General features: G+C 35.2%; 1 protein-coding gene across 1 annotated transcript in view; it reads right to left on the bottom strand.

Annotated features, from left to right (window-relative positions):
* Positions 1 to 7,616: 7,616 nt before the first annotated feature.
* The window catches only part of LOC149798498 (uncharacterized), a 39,320-nt gene continuing 22,267 nt past the window's right edge, over positions 7,617 to 24,669 (bottom strand). The window contains exons 5-8 of the mRNA XM_089957297.1: positions 11,150 to 11,273; positions 10,457 to 10,599; positions 8,898 to 9,024; positions 7,617 to 8,522 (exon numbers count right to left, since the gene is read on the bottom strand). Of these exons, the coding sequence (XP_089813423.1) occupies positions 8,306 to 8,522; positions 8,898 to 9,024; positions 10,457 to 10,599; positions 11,150 to 11,273 (611 nt within the window). The 3' untranslated portion in view covers positions 7,617 to 8,305. The remainder of the gene's footprint in view (positions 8,523 to 8,897; positions 9,025 to 10,456; positions 10,600 to 11,149; positions 11,274 to 24,669) is intronic.

The raw sequence follows: 24,669 nt of genomic DNA, 5'->3' as shown, positions 1-24,669 counted from the left end.
CAGCAACATTGTGATGCATCTAATGTATGTGCATGATTTAGATTTTCATCGTATCTTTAACGGGTTCTTAGACATATCGCTAAAATGTCTGCAGCTTGGCTGCTTAAAGGTATGTATATCAGTTTGGTTGCATGCTGCAGACATGTAGCATTATGTTCCACTAATCGGAACAATCCTAACACCAATCTCTTAATAGATATTGCCAAGCTAGTAGCATTTTATAAGTTTTTGGCCTGATTCGGCCGGTTTTTGAACCCGCGACCTCCCACTACCGACACAAACGACCACGTGACAATATCTATGTTAATTTGAACTATCTCTGACAGAAACAAAAAAGCTAGGTGCTAATGGATCAGCCAAACCTATACCAGGTACACGACCGGATAGGTCTTGAACACTCTTAATGAAGTGGACTGCTAACGAACGTTCTTTAACAGAGATCATTCTTTAAGATATAAACACTAGCTAGGTGCTTTTGTTTAACTGGAAAATTGGATTTGAATGAACGTTTTACGTGTTGTCTTAGTCATTTCCCTATCCTTATAAATAATGATGTACATGAATCATTGTCCCTAATAAGATGGCGTGTTATCTAAAGCTTCCAATAGGCCCTATCGGTGACAAACGTGATATTGATATCACTCAGTTGTTTATGTCCGCCCTCACTATTGACTGTGTCGTATGTCTTTGATATTTATATCAAAGTCTAAGCCGCATGATTTATACATTTTCAGGACACATATATTAGCGTCCGTATCGTAGATCTCCGTGTTTCTATGATTCACTAGTGTTATGTATATTTAATTTTTATTATTTGTCGGATTTGTTCTCGATGATAACATTTTATATATACTTGAATTTTACAATTGACTTAAGCCTAAAATCAACTAGTCCGTACAAGGGACATTGAGTTTTCACACAATATTATACATATTTAATATTGTTATGCGAGCATAGATAACATATTAGTATCATTATATTATAAATGTTAGTAAGCATTGTAACTTTCATTTGTGTCTAGGATATTTACATTCCAATGGAGGTCAAAATCGGGTGTACCCGAAGAATGAGACGCCGTCAATATTGGAACTTAGAACTTATTTGAAATACCACTTGATTCTGTTGTAATTGGAATTGCTACAAATAAAGTAGCCAGCGTAGGGCTTTGACCGGATATTGACGTTTGACAAAGTTCGTCGTTTGAAGGCTTATGATATCCAGTGTGTTTTCGGGCATGCCTCGTTGGCAGTACACTAAGGAACACGCTTTGGCAACTTGTGGTAAAGAAGAGGGTGGCGAAGGTATTGTTACCGGAACAATATCTTGCAAAGAAGAAAGAAAATCGACTAAATCCGAATTAAAAGCAACCTCTTCTGGAAGTAGGACTATGCTGACATGGTTAGCCGCTACTATTCCATCGCTTCTCGTCTCCAAGGCCGGTGCACTCCAATTCATTGTCATCTTAGTTTTCATCATGTCTGAAAACTCTTTCGTATATATTCACTGCGCACTGACGGTAGCTCATCTATATAGGAGATGTGACGTCACAGCCATCTCTTCGGAATGGAAGACAGAATCAGCAGTGTGATTGAATTTTGTAACGCGTGTTAGGATTGGTGAAATAACTGAATCCGTTCCGAGCCGCTCTTTAACTATAAATAACCGCAGTTCACTTCATTCTCTTCACTTGTTCTTTTCACAAGATGTAGACTAATGTTAAATCATCCACTCTCGTATCGTCGATGCTGTTTCATACGGACTTACCCATGTATACCCAATCATCATGGACAATTATTCGGATCACGGATACGGGCGTTTAGAAAAGAATAATATATGTGGAGAGACAAGGCTGTCCTCATCTACGGTCCAGAAGACAAAAGTTTGAGGACGATAAGAAGACCTATCCGATACACATTGTGTTAACGGAATGATGTTAATATAAACCCCAACGCCCTTTTCAGGTCACTCGAACAGATTTGCTTTCTTACTAAAATATTTTAGTCGGTTGAATAGTTGTTTGTGATAGAATAATGTTCATCCATCTATGTATGTATGTATGTATGTTGTATGTGTTATATATGTATATGTCCCGCCAAGTGTTCTATGTTTTTCTCTGCTATTTGGTTCAATTGAGGTGAGCTCCTTCCTACATTGTTACCAATCTTCAGTACCGCGAAGTCACCACACCTGTTCCATTTGTATTGTCCCTATATAGTCCAACCCATGTTAAAATTCCCTATGTTCTTTGAGAAGGTATACTGATGTAATCTGCCATGCACCAACAACTTGAAGAAAATGTATAAACAGAGAGAAACCTCAATTCTAACTTCTTTTTTTCAAAATTGATTGTGTCTTTACGGAACATAACTAAACACTAATAAAGGGTGGAACAGGGAATATACACATAAAAGCTTTAATATTTCTAAATAAATGAGGTGATATTTCTAAAGTTCTTAGTCAGTTCTGGATGCTGAGAAGAGTCCGTTGGGTATTTACAAATACAGAATTACAGATTTCTGGTCCCGTTGCAAGTGCATGTGTGTTTTTGAATGGCTCAAATTGGATAGATATTTTCTCGTGACACTTGTAAAGTGGAGACTCTGTGCAAGTGTCAGAAACTAAAGTCACATAACATTGTACCATTTATAAACATTTATATTTTAGGTCATGTGAAGTATCACAAGTCAGTGTTACAACAAGAGGTAAAATCTAGTTGGGTTTGACAGTTGGTGTGTAGATACATCCTGCCAACTTCACTCACATTGTCTTGTAATTTGGTCTTAAGAAAGATCACCTGTGCAGGTGCAACAAATTGGTAAGAGCAGTAGGAGACGTCGTCACTGCTGTCGAAAATGGGTAGTTCTGTTAAAAATGGATTAATTTTTTTTAAATATATCAAATGAGGAAACAAGAGTGTTAAATCATGGTTGGTAGATATGTTGTTCAACGACAAAGTAGAAGTACGAGCTTAACGGATACTTAATGCACGGAGGGCCATGTGCTACCCTCAACGGGACACTAAAAACCAGTTTTTACAAAGTACCATGGAAGACTTGTACAAGGCTATTTTCAGCGGAACTTGAAGTTAGAACAGCAAGGATATCAAGTTGTGGAAATGTGGGAACACGAGCAGGATCGCCGTTTGAAAACCGATCCTGAGTTTTAACGCGTCATGAAACGTTACAAGCTGGTGGACCCACTGAACCTGGGGAACAGTTTGTACAGAGGACGGAGAATACTATCTTTCTGCTGTACCGGGCCGACGAGGGGAAAGGAGAAGAAATAAAATACTTGGACGTGTGTTAGCTGTATCCTTACGTATTCCAATATCGTCACTTTTCCGCAGGACACCCGCAATTGTTGACGGAACACCTTGACCTGGACAACATTCGATAATATGAAAGATTGATCAAGTGCAATGTCTTGCATACCACGGACTTTTACAATCCGTTTTATCTCGCCATTTCCAAGGAAAACTGATGTTTCCTTTATACTGTACTTGTGCCAAAACGTGCAACCAAGACTGACCTTTTGAAAACACTCAGGAAGAACGCTCTTTGACGAGAACGTGGGTCAGCGTGTAATTGTTTAAAGCTCTTTACCTGGCATACCAACTGTTAGATGTGTACAAGATTTACCACGTTCCCAAGACAAAACAGTACCACGAGGACAACGAGACTCAGAAGGGTCATTCGCAGATTACGTGTATGCCTTTATGAAACTGAATCAGCAAGCCAGCGGCTATCCTTCCTGGTAGACCACTCATGAAGACCACAATAATTTCAAATAGAAATACTGGTAACAGGAAGGCATTACTTTATACGACATGGAGAAAAACGAAGGAAGGCGATCGTCTGCTAAAGTTATGTTAAACTGCTTGTTGGGTAAAATGGCACAATAACCCTGTTTACCCAAGACGAATTTTTTGACAGAATTTTCCCGCTACATCCAAATGATTCACGACAAAAGAAAATACACGAAACACGTGGACGTCGTTCGCGAGGACTTGATCTTAGCCATTTACGAAGAAAAACTGGACATTTTAGAAGCAGACAAATTTGGAAATGTCATCATTGCGTCTTACGTGACAGCCCATGCTTGCTTAAAATTGTTCGAAGCTTTAGAACTGTTAAGAGATCGCGTCCTGTACTTTGACATGGACAGTTGCATCTACATCGATCGCCTAATTCAACGTCGCCCTGACATGGAAGGGGACCGTTTAGGAGCCTGGATGGATGAGCTCCCCGACGACAAGGTTCTATGGTTTGCTAGTGGCGGTCCTAAAAATTACGGCTACGAAACGAATACCGAAATCCACAAGCAAAAATGCACACGGACTGTAAAGTGATATGGCTGACTCTAAATGATCCCACCAGTCGATTGATGAACTTTGGCATGATGCAAGAAGCGCTGCAATCTGGAGAGGACCACCTACGAACCGCACAAAATTGTACCTTTACCCCCACACCAAATCGTCATTCCGACCTTGGAAAAACTATCAAATCGTGTACCAGAAGCGGGAACGGCTTCAAAACGATTTCACATTACCGTACGGACAGGCCAATGTTGACAAGCATATAACAGGGAAATCTTTCAAGACCGATACATTATTGTGACTACAAACGCCAAGCGAGAAAGAATAATCATTTCACACAGCAATTAGTAAGTGAGAAAAAACTCGAGTGCGCTGCTGTGCCTGATTGATCATATCACCAATGCAGTACCAAATCTTAGCTGTTTATTTACTAACGTCATGGAAATCTATGTGCAACCAGTGGGACTTCCAAACTACAAGACTTTACTTTATAGACATAATGATATCACCCAGTATCAGAAGGGACGCCTTCCATGAATGACACTTCATTCCAAGGACAACCGACGAGAACGATGAATCACTCTATGCATATGAAAAAAGAGAAGGAACACATATCATTGAACTCTTTCACCACCATACAGTCACATCAAAGTGGGTCCAAGAAGTGAAAGGTTCAGCAGACCTAAGGGAGTATTTTAGCATCAAAGCGACTCAGACAGCGACTTCAAGAAAATCTAGGACAACAATTTACACCTACACGGTGAAATTTAAGGACTTTGCGTATGATGTTCCAGCCGAAGAAGCAGCAGGTTTCGTTACGGATATATTTGATTCACTGTTAGAGGAACTCAATCATCAGTGTCAAGTCAACGATCAAGATAGTTTGAGCCTATATACGTATCAGGACAGTTTAAACTCACCTGTATGTCTCGGGTTTAGCACACCTGCAGAATTAACTTGAACCAAACTTGTAATGGCCATTGAGGACATGCAGACGATGACAGAAAAAATTAACATCACCGATGGAAAAATGACCATTTATATGACATACATTGTACATCCATGGGAGAAGACAATAACCTATATTGATCTTCTTATCGATAAGTGCACATAGCACGATGGATATACCAACATATCTACAGATAAAAGGAGTATGTGATGGGAAACATCTACGCTTGGATACAAGTGGCAGCTGACCAGATTTAAACAACGTGTGTGGCTGATAGAAAGATAGGCACGAGTTTTGTCCTGTTTGATAGTTTATTTTTCTGCTTTAGCTTTTCCACAAAAATGGACACTAAATGTAGTATGAAAAATGTCATTCTTTTATGAAATGCATATACGTTGTATATATTTTTAGAAGGCATTACCATTTATTTCAAAAGATAGTTTTCTAGAACCAAGAAATATATATCTAGTTAATAGGTTTGTTCCATGTCCAAATTTATATTCATTAAATGGATAGTGCTCAGAACAAAGCACAGGCCATGGAGCCCATGAAATATATTTGAATCAATGTTTTGTACTCATACAACAGACTTTTCTTTTTGGAGTCTCTACCATGTCTGTGAGTCTTTCTTTGGTACATCCTTGTCCTCTTTTCTGTGTGTTTGTGTGTATTACTTTGTTTCTGTATGGACATGTTTGTCTCTACCAACCAGTTGTTCTATAAATACATTTCACCATATTAATAGTTTTGACCCCCTCCCCATAAACTCCGTGACCACACCCATGTTCAATTTCCATTGGCCTACAAATGACATTCTAGTATTGAGTTCCTTTCGTCCATAAATTCCAGGGCAACTTTATTGTGATAGAAGTATACGTGAAGCTATAAAATGTTGAGGCTGTAGTGCAAACGACCAAATTTAGCATAGAATTCTACCTGAGGCTATATCGTCCCATATCCTACATAGAAACTTGTCTGTATGTGCAGTTACTTTTATTGAAGTAGATTAATGTTAAGGTCACTACTTACGTCTCCCATAATATAGTCAGGGTATAACGTGTACAATTTCGATTGTAATTCATTTTTCAAGATTCAAATCAAAACTAAGGATATGTGAGTATTGGACTCTGTGCGCGTATGTTTATTTCATTAGATTAGTTTTCAAGTCATACTTGTTTGGATAATTATTTCAGTGTGCAATAATATAAATATAATTTTGATTGTAATTTGCTCCATTAGATTGGAGTGAAAATTAGTGCTGTGTTTGACTTTCTGTGTGTCTTCCAAGTATTAAGATTAGTGTTAAATTTAAATTTTACATTTCGTGATCATATGGTTATATGCATGTACATTTTGAATACTTTGTTTTAAACATTTAAATTAAAATCAAACGTACGTCACTGTTTGTTTGTTTTTCCCTCCAGTTTCTATGTATTTAAGTACATTTTGTTATTAAATGACATTTTCATATTACACAAACATTTTCCGACATATAATTGTGCAAGGATAATTTTGATTGTAATTCTTTTTATCATTATAATATAGTAAAAACAGTGATATGTATATTTGGTTACGGAGTAGATTAGTTTTAAGGTCACAGTTTACTTTTGATGACAATTCATTTAAAGTGTGCTTTTGTGCTTATAATATTGATTTTTAATTTGTATCTTTACATAATAATCAAAATTAAATATGTGCTGTATATGTATGTCTGTCTCTCTGTGTGTGTATGTGTTTGTGTGTGTGTGTGTGTGCGTGTGTGTTCAATTTTTTTAAAATTTAAGTAGATTAGTTTGAAGCTACACTTTACCATTTATGAAAACATACTTGTGGGATAATATGCTTTTGAATGTTTTCGTTATGTTGATACCAGTTATATAAAGTATTTGCTTGCATTTGCGTTTGTGCATTTATGTGTGTGATTATATGTATATGTGCATGTATATCTTACATTCAGAGTGAATAGCATTCATATACATTTGATTTTGATTTTTGTCTTTCGTTTGAAAAAAAAACTTAGGAATGTGACTTTTTCTATAATCTGGTAGATTATTTTGACAATCACATTTTGAAATTGTTTTCTCAGGTAATATTAATATGCATTTATATTTCTTTTTGTTTTCTTTCTATGCTTTGAATAAAAGTTAGCGATATGTGTATGTGTTTGTTATACATGATTTATTTTAATAAGTTTATTTCAAAGTCACATTTTAAACTTTTGCACGAATGAAGGTAAGTTTTAAAGTCACACTTTGGTTTATTGATCGTATACTCCGACTATATATACATATATATATATATATATATATATATATATATATATATATATATATATATATATATATATATGTATATGCTTTGATACTTTATTACACTAAAACAGAAGCTTTACTTCCCAGATTTGATAATCTTTAGACCGTCTTCCTTTATTTGATTGGCTCTTGGATTCAATTCATAGTATCATCCCGGTGCCTCCTTTTTGTCTCTTCAGTCAGCATTATCACACAAGAAATTGCTGAAACGTGGTATATTAGAACACTGATATGGACACGTTAGCGAGTTGAAATTTGATCAGCAGTTTCATGATTTATACACATGACATGCGTCTACATTTTAGATAAAACTCCTGTGATAGGCAATGTTTTATAATATGAAACTAGTTTCAGGCATAGTAAGTGATACGAATATAACACAGAATGTAAAAAAAAGATGCAATGAATAAATTATCTGATAGTGAGATCTTAACGATTAGCGATGGAAATAGTTTATGTACAGTGTCATGATTAGTCAATATAATGAACCACATAAGCCATGATTTATTAAAGGAATCTTGAAATATAGGAAGGTTATGGCGATGATAATAACCTCCTTTTACGAATGAACACAAAATAAATTTCGATTTTGAACTTTACTGTATAGAGACTGAATTTTAATTATTGTGCATCAAATACATTTATAAGGGAAGTACATGAGTAAAAAAAGTCAAAAGGAAGTAAACAATGGGCAATCGAGTGAGCAAGGAAGAACTGTAGACATGGTATTCAGTTCTTAAGAAGGAAAAGCAGGACGAACGAAAGCTGAATCAAAGTCAGCCTAGTGGTTGTTTCCATGGAACTTGCGGAGGAGACTTTCCATGAGCCACATCCATCGGCCAATGGGAACACGACTGGAGACCACTTGATGTAGTAGTCAACGACTTCTTGCCCGCATTGTTTTGCAATGATACTATTCATGCAGCTTGTAGTACCCTGGTAAATACTGTAATGAGAACATATAATAACATTTTACCATTGTATTTTGTACGGGAAATCGGCACATGCATTTAATTCAGAAATTGAAAGAAACATTTGTTTTTTTTTTTCAAAACGGTTGACTCTGACTCAGTGAGATAAAATAATTAACGGGATATATAAAGTGCAAAAAGACATGAATGTGTGAATAGGACCGAATAAGCTGCAACGCTACAAAAATACAAAAACTTCTTATGAAGAAGATATCACGAGGAATGTGTATGAAGCATGATGTTATACTCCATCAAAATACAGAGATGTGTGATGTGATGTGATTTTGATTTTTAACGTAGCTTTAACAACAAAATACAGAGAAAAGACTCCAATATATATGCAGACGTACCCGCACGACACTATGTCGTATATCGTAGAAGGTACAGAACTCATCGTGCTCAACATCCGGCTAAAACATGCCTGGAACTCCTGCGATGCAAACTGTTGATCCAGACATGTAAGTTTCGAAGTCAAAACTATAATAGAGACAAGACATTTACAAACATAAAATGTAAAACATACATATCAGATATAATTCGTTCGGAGAGAACGTTGTGTTACAGTATGCGCTTTATTTCACATACATATCAGATATAATTCGTTCGGAGAGAACATTGTGTTACAGTATGCGCTTTAATACGAAATACTCCCTCTTTATTAATCATACATCATTCGTAGCTTATATGCCATTTCATGAACTATCTATAAGGCAGCTTATCGTAGGAACGACGTTGCGGCCTGTATTATAACCGTAGTCAAAGTCAGACTAGGACTAAGTGTTCCCGGAATTTGGGAAGACATATAACGGGATTTCTCTCGATGGTCACAAGTAGTTGTATAAGTGAAGCGGAGTATGGGTTATATGAAGCAGAACAGCTGCAAACAGTCCACAATTAGTCACGGATACTAAGTTAAATGGTTACTGCTGAGTATCTTTATACCTGTAAAGAGCATATAAAATTGTCCATTGTTCACTGGTACTTGGTAACATCAAATGAAGAACGTATCATGACCAGAGGACAATTCACTGAGACAAATCATTTATATTAGTTAAAGTGAAGCATACATACAAAAATACATACATATATACATACATACATACATACATACATACATACATACATACATATATTTATTTATTTATAGATATTTTCATTTATTTGTTCAACCGTACAAAGACAGGCAAGCGGAAACACAAAACTCAGAGTTTGATATTGATGAAATTTTTCCGACTTGCTCAGTTGTTTTATTTAAAAGATGGTCAATTTGGACCAGAAATTATTTTATTTTCAAAGACCTACTGGTTCACTCGGTCATTAGTGAAAAAATATATTTGGAATTTTCGGTAAACATAAACATAATTTGTATACCCGATGTGTTTAACACACACACACACACACACACACACACGCACACACACGTGCGCGCGCAGCCCAAACACGATCGATTCTGGTCTGTTCTATTATTAAGAAGGGATGGACTGAAACGGTGCAATTATTTTAATCAGAAATGAGTGTGTTTGTTTAGCCTCGCTTTGGGCATCTTTTGGTTACAACAATGCATTGGAATATCTCCGGTATGACTGGAGTGATTCAAAAGTCCGCATATTTTCAAGCACCAAAAATAAAATGGAATGTGTAAGGCATTACATTTGCATTATTCAAGGCAATTATTTTTCTATTAAAGCGGTGACATGAATAGGCTCTAAAATGGTTAATGATGGCCTAAGATTACATAATCAACAAAGTATACGTTTGATCTTGAGGGACAATGCGCACCCACATAGCCTATAAAGAAATAAATGTGTTGTAGGTCAGTGGTCGCTTTTGTGGGTTTTTCATAGGGAAGATGAGACCAAAATAGTGAAGAATTTCTCATAATACACATTTATAAAAGAAGAAGACTTACTGTTGATGTCTTTACATCCGTAATTCACTAGATATCGTGCAGGCTCCAACTGGATTCCAAACATTAAGGGAATGGTCATCAGAGTATTGAAGCCTCCACAAATATTACCGTTCATCATGCATTGAACATTGGACCTGCCGGATCTGTTCAGACAGATCCATGTTGATTAGGCGTTTAAATTATCTAATTGCGTAATATTTACAACATAAACTGTGTTGTCAGGAAATGAACAATAGAATGATTCATGTGACCTTGTAATAGAGATGTCTTTATGAAACGGTGAATGAAAATGCTGCAGACGAACGAATGCACATTATTATAATCATTATGCACGATGGTTGTAGTGGTGGGTGAGATCTTAATATCTTTATTTTTTTCGTTTGAAGGTTTCATACGTGAAATCAATTTTATTAGTTTGTCGGGATACAACATCTAAATCTTAACCTGATTTTGCACATTAACTGAACTAATCTCTCTTAAACAGTATGGAATAGCCAAAACCTTGAAGATTATTTCTTAATAAGTATTTACCATCGGTACAACTGTAGTATTTAGCTAAGTAAGACTTTCTTCAATGTTACATATCAGCAGAAGGTATAGTGTATCAGTCGGTCTATTGTTTTAATTAAATAATATAGACAGGCACAAAACTTTAAACTAAATAAAGACAACTAATAGTTATGCCCCACATACCCACATATGTACTGGATCCCATGACCTAAGGCTGGTAAATCTCCGACTCGACTTTGGACCGCGTCCAGTGGCATGTTACGCTGGAAGTTTCCTCCACAGACACCATAATCAGCTATACATTTTTCTGTGAATAATAATAATAATAATAATAGAAATACCAATGTTATTGAAAAAATATATCATAGATGTTGCGGGAATCTTTTACACATTAGTCATGGGTGAAATAAATGTATTTTTTTGGATGATACAGAGGGGAAGCGAGAGCCATGAAATTCGTCATCCCAAGAATTTGGCGAGAACCCACTGACCACTCAAGCAACTGCTACTTCTGCATGGTGGACCCTTCCAAACATAGGACTGGCAACAATCCACCTCCTATCACGTAACCGGACCTTCCTGATCCGTCGCCCTGGTGTCACACTGCCACGAGCTCCCTGTTTGCACTCCTCCAGAGAGAGTATCCGTCTTTAGAAGTGATCAGCAAGTCAGAGAACGAGGAAGACGTTACAGATCCTGATGATAATTGCAGATGTTGAGCTGAGGAGAGAAACATATATTACCGTCTAGGCTTAAGCAGTGGAACCTGTTGGATGAAAGTGTGCAAGTCGCAGTTAAGAGGAAGCGTCATCAAGATTGTTCAAGCTTCTACTCCTGCCAAGATTAGCTCTGCTTCTGCTACGATGTGATCAGACAAACAGAATAGCAATGTAATCATAATGAGTGGTGCCACTTCATTACAGTTCATGAAGGAGCTCAAAGCCGTGCTGCTCCATCGTCGGAACAAGTACCCATCTCTTCACCCGACTCAATCTGTGTACCTCAGAGAGGATTACAACAGTATCAAGACCTTGCTGGAAGCCTTGAAGTATGATGGGTACAAGTGGGCGGTCATCGGAGACTACAAAATGGTGGCGTGCCTGATGGGTCTCCAAGACGGTTTTACCAAGTTTCCCTGCAATCTTTGCCTTTGGGACAGCAGGGACATCAAGGCGCACTACCACATGCAGGACTGGCCACAGCCGACCGAATTCTCTGTATACAGGAACAACTTCAAGTAGGAGCTACTGATGGACCGACATAAGGTGCTGATGCCACCACTTCATATAAAATTGGGCCTTATGAAACAATTCGTCAGAGCTCTAGATAAGGAGTCCGCAGTCTTCAAGTACCTTCGAGACTTCTTCCCCAGCTTGTCTGAGGAAAAGGTCAAAGACTGTATTTTCGTTGTACCACAGATAAGGAAGATCCTGGAGTTGAATTAATTCCCCAAGGAGATAACTAGCAAGGAGACAACGGCTTGGAACAGCTTCGTCGCAGTGGTTCGTGGCTTCCTGGGCAATCACAAGGTCGAGAAATATGTAGAGATGGTTGAGAAAGGTGAGGAACTACGGCAGAATGGGCTACAGGATTCCCTCAAAGTCCGTATCCTTGATGTTCATCTTGATAAATTCAAGGAGAACATGGGAGCGCACTGGGACGAGCAAGACGAGCGTTTCCGCCAGGATATATTGAATTTAAACGCTGCTATCAATGACAATATCACAAGAACATGATTGGAGAATACATTTGGGGCAGATTCGTGAAATTGATTTACAGTATAACCGTAAATCTAAAAAACCAATTATTTCTAAATCTTTTGTGGTAATTCTTGTATTTAATACAAATGCGTATTAAGTTTGATTCATGTGTTGTTTTTCCTCACTTTATGTGAACGAAAACACAATTTCACCCGTTTTCTAATTGGGAATATCTAAATTTCAAAATATCACTGTTCTGGTCATAACATCAAAGTTTGTAGGGAATAATATCCATTTTCTATACTTTCTAAGCATATTCAATGACGAAATAACACTTACGACCTAAGAATAAATGTTAAGTTAGTTTAATATATAAATTAAAGCCCAGAACATCTCATTACGAAGTAGAAATAATGAATAACAACGGTAAAAAAGACAACAACAACAACAACAACACCAATATTACTACCACAACCACTACTACTAATACCACTACTACTAATAATAATAAAGATAATAATAATAATAATAATAATAATAATCTATGTTTTAGAGGTAACCCATTTAGTGAACAAAACAAATCTGAATTGTGGCTCTCAGTGGTGCTTTATTCAGTCATGGTTGTTCTAACATAAACCGTTAATAACAACTCTTCACATGCCAAGACTACTGTAGGCATTTAACTTTGAAACATCACCGCCTTCTTATAGAGCGGTACTGCGTAGCTCAAGCGTTTTTATGACACAATATGTATTGCCATTTCGGCAGCATCTCCTTTCACCTTCATATGAAATGACAGGAAACAAACTACCAAGTACAAGCAATATATTTTGAGTTCACGTTGGTAATGCTACCTGGAACGTTTGCTCGGGTTTAATGCTAAACGGGGTTTTATATGTGAAACAGTGGTCTTTTAGAGGAAGTAGTTATCTCAATGCGGAACATTCACTACTGAAGAGTAGTTATTATGCTAAACTAACGCCATATGGTCTCGGTTTTAACAAAAACGTGTAAGCTATTTACATACTAGCACCCATCAAAAGGAGGGACAAGTGGTTGTGGTTCATGAATAGGCAAATAATATTGCTTAGTCGCAAAAGTTTAAAAGGGATTGAATACACGTTCAAGCAATTTTGTTTTGGTTAGTGGGCTATTTCGAAAAGCATATGTATCTATTAGTATAAAAATAAATTACTGTTTGTTTATTTTTGGGCTGATATTGTCTGTTCTGGTGAGGAGCGACAAGGCTTTGCCTCTCCACAAACAGTATTCAGTTTTGGTGTTTATATATTGGACTTTGTCCGCAGTACGTTGAATGTCGCGTGCGCTCCTAACTTCAGAGACTCTGTCAGAATTTGCAAACCTGACAATGTTAACATCGTTTCAAGAAGCGAGATATTTCAAAGACATATTGATGATCAAACTCCTTTTTGAAATGTTTACCTACTTTTCCTTCCTTTCGTTTTTTCCAATATTTTTGTCCTGTTGCTACAGATCATTAATGATGCTTTGGAGTACCGGTCTTTTCTACATCGCGGTAGATGGTAGGGAATTAACCCCAGTTTAAAAGACAGCAGGTACAAAATTCATAGTCATCACCTCATCACTCAGTAAAAACAAGACACCCTACCCACCCACCCCCAAAAAAAGAATTAAAAACGGCACCGATAGCTAGATAGCCCTATGTCATTTTGAAAGATGATAAGTAGTACTGGACGCTTGACACGAGGTTACTACACATAGCATAACCTAGCTGTCCTACAATTAAAAACTTGTATGGGTTTCTTTAACGATTTCTGATACTGTTGAAGCTCATTCTTCAGCTTTATTATGTTTTGTACCTGTCTACCTTAAATAAAATCACCCGTAATCTAACGTTTTGATCAAACTACGAAGCAACTTCCCACCTCACACCATTAGTATCATACAGACATACATATGTCAATCTTGTTAGTACGTCTTTGTTGACAACTTAATTCACCGACGATGTACGCTACGTGCTCAGAAGCTATCGTTTTTTTGTTAAGCAACTGGCTTCCCATGTAGATTTCTGAAACATCCGCTGTCTAGTTTTACGTTCTTCCTATTCATATTAATAAAGATCTTTGTTTTTCTACAATATTAGTTATACAGAAAAAATCAGCATTTTGAGCAATGATCAACTGTATGTGGGGTACCCTATTTACTATCCTTGTGGAACTAACTTTAGGCTGTATTTTTGTCACATTTACAGGTAATTCGATGTAGACTTTTCGCTATAATTCGTTTCTTTTTTTCAGAATGAAATACCAGATTGATTCTGTCTATTTACCACATTACATACACCTGTCTCTTTGTATTTTGTTTGTAATTTGTTTGCTGTATTTTTCTTACCTAGGTACGTAACAGTTGCCAACTGGTGTTTCTTCAGCAAAAATATCCTCTAAATATGCTAGTATTTTGTATTTGACTAGCTCCATTTAAATTAACATCAAATGAATGGTATTTGCAAACTGAAAATTCAATGAATGCTTATAATTACCATTGTTCTTGTACAACATTTCGTCATAGAACTTAACTTTACATTGCGTATATTTTTCTTGTGATCTAGTTGTAAACGATTGCTTAAATTTTGTCTCTTTTGTTGGTTCAGTGATGCTATTTATGACGAGTGTAGGACATTGACACATATTTGTCGCGTTATCACAATTGTATGGCGCTTTTAAATCTTGAACTATGATGGTTTAGAACGTATTACTGTCTGGTTTAATGATCAACGGACATTTTCATAGGATGCATATTTTTAAGCTTTTATTTTCTAGTAGAATTCTTTCCTTTTTATATCTGTCATATTCTAAATATTAATTATTTTCTATAATCCCCAAAAATGTTTATACTTCTTAAAACCGCTATTTCGATCATATGTATATGTTTCATTAACTCTAATAACGGAATAGCTTTTGTTTTCAAACTTACATACTATTTATTTTTCATTCTTATGGTCTTCAGCATAGTTGACCGATCAACTTATTTCCACTCTACGCAATGTGCAACAAACAGATATACAGCAATATTGAAGCTCGAATGGGTTGTGTGTGTTAGATATTTCCTAGGGTCCTATACATGTTCGTGTATATGGTTAAGAGGAATTTAAACCAGTTGTGATTAGTTGCCTGTTTAAGATATGTCAATTGGTACTGAGGGCTACAATGTCGCTTTTTCTCTTTTTTACACCTAAGAATGGCAAGAAAATTAAATAGGTTATGTTGCTTTTTCTCGCTTAAATATAGGTATATTCTGAAAATAGTCTTGGAAATATCCTTAAATATTGTTGAAAATTATATATTTTCTTGAAAACAAAATTCTGGTATTCAAAGATTCCAGGCAACTAAAACCTGATAGCTATTTAAATAAAATGGGCAAATATTCATTATCCCTAAGTCCCTATGCAAGTCTGACCTATACTGAGTACATATTTGAAATTTGAATTTGAAACTCTACCTTGGAAATTAGAGCTTCAAAATAATTGGTAAGGAACATGAGCTTCAATATTCTATTTTGCAATAGAACAGCCAACACCACAGATGAATCGACACTATATACGGGCTTATATTTTCCAATGTTGCCAACCGAAGCTGCTTGAATGATAAACCTTTTGCATCGATTGCTATTGAGGCTTTAGGGTCTTCTGAAATCATCTTTTGTTTTCCTTTCCCCTTCGAACAACGAAACGGACATGGTTTAGACTAAGCCATATTAGGCATCTTTAGTAATGAAACAAAGTTGTATTTTCCAAATTGGTTAATGTTGATCAAATTGTTCCATTTATTTAAGAAAATAGCAAAGAAAAGAATATAAAGGAAAAAGCACCTTGTAGTTGTAGTCGTTATGGTTTTAATGTCATTTGTTAACACGTGATTGGATACACATGGCGCAAGTATATTTGGAAACGGAAGAACATGGCAAATCCCGGTCAAAACCGACATTTCACAGAAAGCTACTGGGAAGATTTTGTTCGCATAACCACGTTGACCGAGCCCGAGACTCGACCCCATGCGGATGAATGTGAGATGTTTGCAATCCGTAAGCTTAAGCAGCAACGAGGGTGAACAGACCTTTTGCTGAAACGTCATTTTAAAAGAAGTAAAACTTCCTACGAATTTCAAAAGAGATCAATAACGCCATACCGAAGCCTCTAACTAACCCAGAGTTTCTCTAATTTGGTTAGTTTATTGTGCTACTTTATTTTTGTCGAAATTTGTGTGTGTGTTGGTTTACCAGCTTAACCTTTCATTGAGGTCATACCCTCTCTGCTGCTCTAATTTATTATATTAATCTCTCAACCAAATATTTTATCAAGACCTATATGATATCGTGATCGAGGACCATGTAAATTTCTTGTGATCATTCCGTGCGGAGTAGCTTGCGCTATTGAAAAGAAATTTCTAAATCTAATTATGTCCATATCAACTCAACACCAAGTCTGATGAATATTTCGCAGAGTATGTGTATCGACTCCATTAAACAAAACTAAAATATTACAGATATGTCTGATCACTTTAGGTATTTGTGTAGATCGTTGAGCGACATAAATCCTATCAGTGGTTTTATGTCTACCTCGTGAAAATATTATAGTTGAATTTGATTGTTTTTCCAGGACCACATCATCGTATACTACGAGATTATTAATAAATCCATCAAGGTCAGCTACAGACGGTGTTTCATCAATATCGGTGAAAAAACAACAATATCAGTTCCATCTTTGTCCAACAATTTAGCATTTTCATTTTGCGTTTTGATTAAAATATTTAAGCACTTCGTAGGATCGCTGATCGTCAACTAAAGATACATTATCCCATTAGCCATCTCATTATTAGATTAAGCAGTAAATGAGCTTTACCAGACCCAAATGACCTATGATAATTGCTCTGATCGAATTTCGTAGCGCTGGATAATGTGACTGGTTTTTGCTTTCGCGCCGCTGAGAATTCACTGACATCCATGTTATAAAAATATAATAAATAATATGAATCTATACTGTGTTCGGTCTAGAGCATCCGCCCCTATTAGACGATTGACAACAGTAATAACAAAAATTAAAATATATGCACTTACAAGTAAATGTGTAAAATGTGGTACAAAACAATATAAATTTATTTCTACCAGTAAAATCGATGGTGAAATCGCTACGTTATTAGGAAAATTAGCAGGAACTCCATGGGCTAAATACCCAGGAGAAAAACATCTTCCAGGACATAATTATTGAGGTCCTGGAACTCGTCTTGACTTCATAACCATAATTAACTAACACCTCGTGAATATCTCATAAATGAAATTGATAAAGCGTGTCATATTCATGATGTTGCATATAAAAGCAATGGTTTACAAAATAGACATATTGCAGATGTGGAATGAATTCATGCATTAAATTCCATGAAAGATTTATATTTTAAAGACAAATTAGATAGATTGGCAATAAAATCTTCGATAAATGCTAAATTATTATTCGGAGCCGGTAATTAATTAACCTTATTAAAATAATGGAATCGATTTATTATAGCTCAAGGGGTAGAGCAGGGATTAGTGAACTCGCTGATGCAGCAAATGTTACACGTTATGTTGCTGCAAAATGGTTAGCACTACAGGCAATATGGCAAATTTAACTACCATCACCTAAAAAATTTCAACATGTACGTTCTGATGTCAGTACTCCTAACGAAGTTCATCAAGTAGGTATTTTATTTTTACCACATGATACTATTAAAATTGGAAGACGTTAATTAACATACAAATATCCGTTAACTGTCGTTGACGTTCCAAGCAGATATAAGGAAGCGAAATCATTATCAACTAAAACAGTCACTGGAGGTTTCTTCTGATTTTGAACGAATTCATCAACGAGGACCCTTACGATGGCTACAGCTATTACAGGTTGATCCTGACAAGGAATTTCTTGGTAAAGTATCATCTCTGATGAAAGAACATAATGTCGAAATTACACGTGGACATACTGCAATTCATCATGATCAGGCAAATGTTGAACGACACAAAATTCCTGCAAATGGGTTTCAAGATTACCAAGTATAATAGCTGCGTTAAATAATGAAGTTACTCGAACAACTGCCACGATACCTATCAATGCAATTACATGAAACATATACCAATACAAAGACATGAACTTTCAAAACAACTAGTATGCGGTAATGTTAATGTCAGGTATTTATATGAACCCGGTGAACTTGAACGTGGTACAAAAAAGAGGGACTGATCCTATTTAGGGTATTCCGACACAAAATATCTAGCGTGGTAAGACGCACGGGTAAAAATGCAACCTACAGACTAGATTCAACTGCTCCTCAACGTGGATTTGTACGCGAACAATTGCAGGTAATTCCTAAAGGCACACAATTACTATCGTCATCACCTTTGTAAACTAGCACCTTGACTTCTGTTACATTCAAGACCGGTCAGCATGACAGTTTCACGTGTGTGACCAAGACTACTATTAATTTTATCTACCGTAAATTGTCTTGGATTATTATTTAAATACTGCCACAACATTACTGTCTTACAGCTCGCACAACGATTATTCTGTTGTTGTTTTAGCGTCAAGATCAAAGTCGCGTTTTTGTGTCACATTGTTTATAGCTAACTAATTGTGTTGTTACTATATCATCGCTATTGCCAGGCAGTTTGACTATTTGTTCAATGAAGTATATGATAACGCTCCGCAACCTAGATATTTTTTACCTCTAGAAACTGCGAGGTAAACTAAATTCGACCATTCGATACGGTCATCGAAGATCCAAACATTTGTATAAGAGATGGTTAACCCTTGAGACGATTGAATAGTCATTATATATCCTATCCTCCATGGAGTTTTGTCAATTAACGCGCTCTCAACAACACTGACATCAACTAAACCAATATCATTTAAATTTTAGTAAAATTAAAGTGAGATACCTACAGAGTAATTCAGCAGTTACCTCCCTTTTGATGCCAATGACCTGAAAGAAGACATACCTCCGTAGTATATCTTTCTCCGTAACTTGTCTCATCGTAATTAATGTATTAAGCATCTATGTTTTAATTAATATCATTGAAGTAACATAATTATATAATAGTTCCAATTAGAAGAAGGATAATTTATGGTTTATAACTTACAAACAATATCAAGACAGAAAAACACGCGGTTACATGTACAATTTAACAAAGCTATTTTTAGATCTGTTTCATAGGAATATATATTTTTCAAACCTGACTTTGTCAAGGCAGAAATATATACAAACAATTATTTTATACATTGTTCTGGAAAATAGAAAAGAAATCCACGCTGTAATTTTACTCAGTATTATAATCATGTGTAGCAATCCAACTTTATAAAAATTTCTGAAACATGTATTCATAAGATTGGAATGTAGCGCGCTGCTAATGCGGCTGATTCTCTCCATTGGAGATGACAGTTCGAATCTCATGACTGCCATACTGTCGACGGTAGCGCCAATCGCTGTTTTTCTACATATCTATGGGGAACCAGCCCGATGGGATTTCATGTACACCTTTTCGCCACGTCGAACAACGTGGTGAGTGCCGTTTTGCAATCTCCCCGTTGTTTTATACTGGAGGGAGGTGTAGATGAAATTGAAAGATATAGACAACCTACTGAATATTCTAAAATTTCGTTTCGCTTAGAAAATTCGCTTGGGGGGGGGAATGTTTATGAAAGAATCTGTGGCTCTTCCAAAAATTAACAGTAGCATCACGTGAGTTCTAAATCTCCCTGAAGTGAAAACCTCAAACATATTCAGAAAGAATGTCGACTAAAAGAAAAGTCCTGTGGGATGCCGAGAAGATCATAATAAAGACCTCAAAAAGGACCCTATTGAAGGCACAGAGGCCAATTAAGTTAACCCATGAATGACAAGCGCTCACCATGCTACTGTCTTCTTTTTTTGTTATAAATACAATTTAATTATATATTATATATGTATATAATTAAACATATATATATATATATATATATATATATATATATATATATATATATATATATATATATATATATATATATATATATATATATATATATATATATATATATATTTATATATATATGCATATATGTAATAAAATAAATTGTTAAAATACTAATGCTATTAGCTCTGCAATTAAACAATTAAAACATGACGTCATACAAATTCAACTTGTTCCTGAAAACATTATTTACTAATTTGAGTCAATTCATCAGCAGAATATCGATTGATTACGCAGCAAATTATGTTACAATCTTTATCAACTGTGATAAATACAGAATTAGAAAAATTCGTCCCACTTTCAATAGCTATTGAAAAAATTATATCACAATTATCTAACGAATACGAACAAAAGAAATATCTATGCACGCGTAAGTCAACTGAAAAAGGATTATATCAAATCTTGAAAACAGAAACGGTGTCACTTATTGTTGTTGTGGTTGTTATATGGTTTAACATCAGTTTTCATCACAAGATCGGCTATACATGGCGGCCAGTATAAATGGTGGAGGAAGAACCCGGGAAACCCGCGGAAACAACCACCGAAACACGAGAAGCTACTGGCAAGCTTTTTCACATAACCACATCAGCCGAATCCGAGACTCTAACTCACACAAACAGAGGTGAGATAGCATTGATACGTAACGGTGTGCACTTTAGACCACTCGGCCACCCTTGGCCCCCGGTGTCACTTATGAAAGTGACTGTAGTAAGAACGTCACTAGTGATGAAAATGAAAGTTGTGACTAGTGATTGTGAAATTAAAAGTTAATTTTATTCTGATTATAAAATGTTGATTTTTCGAGATTTTAGTGAAATTTAGTCAAAATTCATCGTTTTTTCAACGATTTTAGTCTATTTTGTCAGTAACAAATCAGTGAAATTGCAGATTGTTGAAGGGTGAAAAGTACAGCGATTCTTTAAATCATTTATTGATAATTCGTAAAATTTTCATGAAACACAGTCCAAAGTAATGTTTTTTTTTTTTTATATAAAAAAATACTGAAATATAGTTGATTATGATTATTTATTTAGCAGAAGAAAGGAAACATTATCGATTTATCGATAAATGATTTAAAGAATGGCTTGGGGTTTTCACGCAATCAAATTATAAAATTTGACTAATTTTCATTTCTTTTTAGTTGCATATACCCAATCAAGTTATAAAATCTGACTGATTTGTATTATTTACCTAAGAATCTAAGCTATAATCAGTTAAGAATACATATTCTTATATAATATATTTTGTTTTAAAAATCATTTTTAGAATACACCTATCTATAATGAATTCAATTTTGTATTCAAACTAAGACAACTTTGTTTTAAGGTGATCAAATTTAATGCAGAAATGTACATACATCATTATCTGATTTATATCACACGTGATCATAATACTATGTCCTCGCCGCAGTTCATGTAATTGTCCCTGCGTCAACAAAATATCTTCGTTGCCGTGTTCATCAATAACTATGTTAACACTAAATTCTTCTGTATTGACAAGAAACTGTGTCATTATTGTTCTGATGGCGTTTTCAAGTACCTGCTTCTTGTCGTGTATGTTGTTACATTATATAATATGCCTCTTGATGAGCTAATTACTTATAAAACACTCTGAAAATATATCTCTTTAAGATCTTACGTACAAATTTATATTAAAACTTATCCACGCAAGTTAATTAAGTGTCCGCATCGGTCAGTAAGTTTGAAATGTATTCTTATAATAAATTAGCATGACATCGTAGATAAACAGAGTTAATATCTTCTTGTACTATCAAATATCCAGGAGGTACTTGCGGTGTAAAAGTATACTGAATATATCCTTGTTGAGCTTGATTTGACTTTTCAAGATCTATTTGATAGCTGCCATCAATTCCATCATATACACTATTGACGGTGATAGTTGATGTTATATTTACATTTCTTGGTGAATTATATCGCCCGCCACCGTATGGATCATTGTTATGTCTTAATAGATATGCTGGTGTGGTTAATTATTTCCATGACTCGAGTATTTCGGGAAAGGTTTCGTTGATAATATCGTTAAGTCTTCTATTTAGATCATCGGTTTCAAATCCTGGTAGTACAAATTTTAAGAAATTCGCTTCAGCTATTTTATAATGATTAATATATAGTTGAATGATGCTTGTTATTTCTTTTTCTACTTCCTTTATCATAAGCGCTAGCATTTATTATTTCGATAATAACTCGATTAGCAAATTCAAGATCTGAAACAATTTGATTTAAATGTTGCATTGTTTCATTAATGTTCATTTTTAGATCGTTATCATGATAATCCAGGATATAATTGTGTAATGCTTCCACTAATATCGTGAATGTAGTTATATGTTCAGTTTTAATTTTATTAGCCAATGATCTAAAATCTCTTTCATAAACAATTTCAGTGAAAGTTGATATATCAACATCAGTTATTGAAAACAATGTTTTAGGAAAGATTCTACCATTGGAATGTTTAAAACGATTATCTCTATAATGACGCCACGGATATCCAACTCGATATTCTGGAGTTGTTATAAATTTGTTCTGATTTTTTAGAAATTAATTTAACTTCGGTTCTAGTGGTCCATGATATTCTGGTGGAATTTCAGGCCAACCTAAAAGAGCTCTAACTAATGACTGATAAATATCTACCTCGCAACCTGGAGACTATATTTCAATTGCAGCTGATAAAATTGGTTCGTGAGCTGTTACAGTTATTTTTGAATATTTCCCGTTAATGATTTTATTCTACGCTGGAATTCATAATTGATTTATTCAATTTGATAATTACCTGAAGGAATAGCGACAACATTTCAGTCTGGTGTTCCATCATCTTTATTTTTATTTGCAAATACAAGTGAATTATTCGCCTGTAATCCACCAAATTAGTTTGATCTGATATTCAGCCAACTGTGATATACTCTTAATTGTGCAAATGTTATTTCTTTCACTGGAGTTGCAGTTGGACGTAAAAACTAAATTCTGGATTAGTTGATCTTACTAATATCATTGTAAATTTTAATGGGGTTGTATTATTTATAACTTGTTGAAGTAGCTCGTTCAATGTTCTTATTTAAATCTTGAGTTTCTAAATGCATCACAGTCATTGCATCTTTGTAGTATTTAATCATATCCGTGAACTCACAATCTGATATTTTCTATCGCTATGACTTGTTGATAATAACGAGGACAATCTGAAGTATGCTAACGTCGCTGTGTGTAATTGTATTATATAATCAAGCAATTTAGCATTTGTGCACGTGCATATTTGTTTGCAATGATATTAAAAATACCGACAATTATTGTTGCAGCTGAAACACAAATTGTTACAACTGATATGATGCCATTATTATTGTTGATAATAATACGTCGGTTCCTGTAATAACATCAGACGCTAAATAAACAATTATATCAACAATAAGTACACGTCTGTGATATTTCTTTACTTTTACAATATACTCGTCAACTATATTTTTTTAATTTTGTTTGCTATTCACGTGTATAATTGTATATAAAACGTTGAACGTTAATCGGAATATACATAGTGTATTATTTAGCTGGGAACTTAGCTACTATTTCAAGGCATCAATTAAAAATCAATCAAAGTTTTATTCATTTAGCTTCCACAGTGACTGTTACCTCCTCGGTTTGATCTAGCATCACTAACATAGATCCAAGTGACGAAGTCAGTGGATGACGCCGTGAATATTATAACTCTTACAGCACCGAGTACTGAGAGCCTGTATATACCGGTAACCTCAGAGCGATGTTTAATGGATTTATTGACTGGTAAACATAATGCTTAGTCAGATGATACTGTATATACCAGGTTCATAATCTGCTTGTGGGGAATTTCAATCTGTTCAATTTTATAACGATATCAGGAATTCCACTTATAACACTTTCTAGTTTTTTTCTAATATCGATGATATTACTCTGCGCTATAGTGATTAACTCTGAAAATGATTTAGGATCTCTGATAACACCTAATATC

The sequence above is a fragment of the Sinohyriopsis cumingii genome, chromosome 5 (genome assembly GCF_028554795.1).
Source record: "Sinohyriopsis cumingii isolate HCF-2022 chromosome 5, ASM2855479v2, whole genome shotgun sequence".
Classification (NCBI taxonomy): Eukaryota; Metazoa; Mollusca; class Bivalvia; order Unionida; family Unionidae; genus Sinohyriopsis; species Sinohyriopsis cumingii.
The sequence above is the reverse complement of the archived record's forward strand: the minus strand, read 5'-3'. Positions and strand labels throughout refer to the sequence as shown.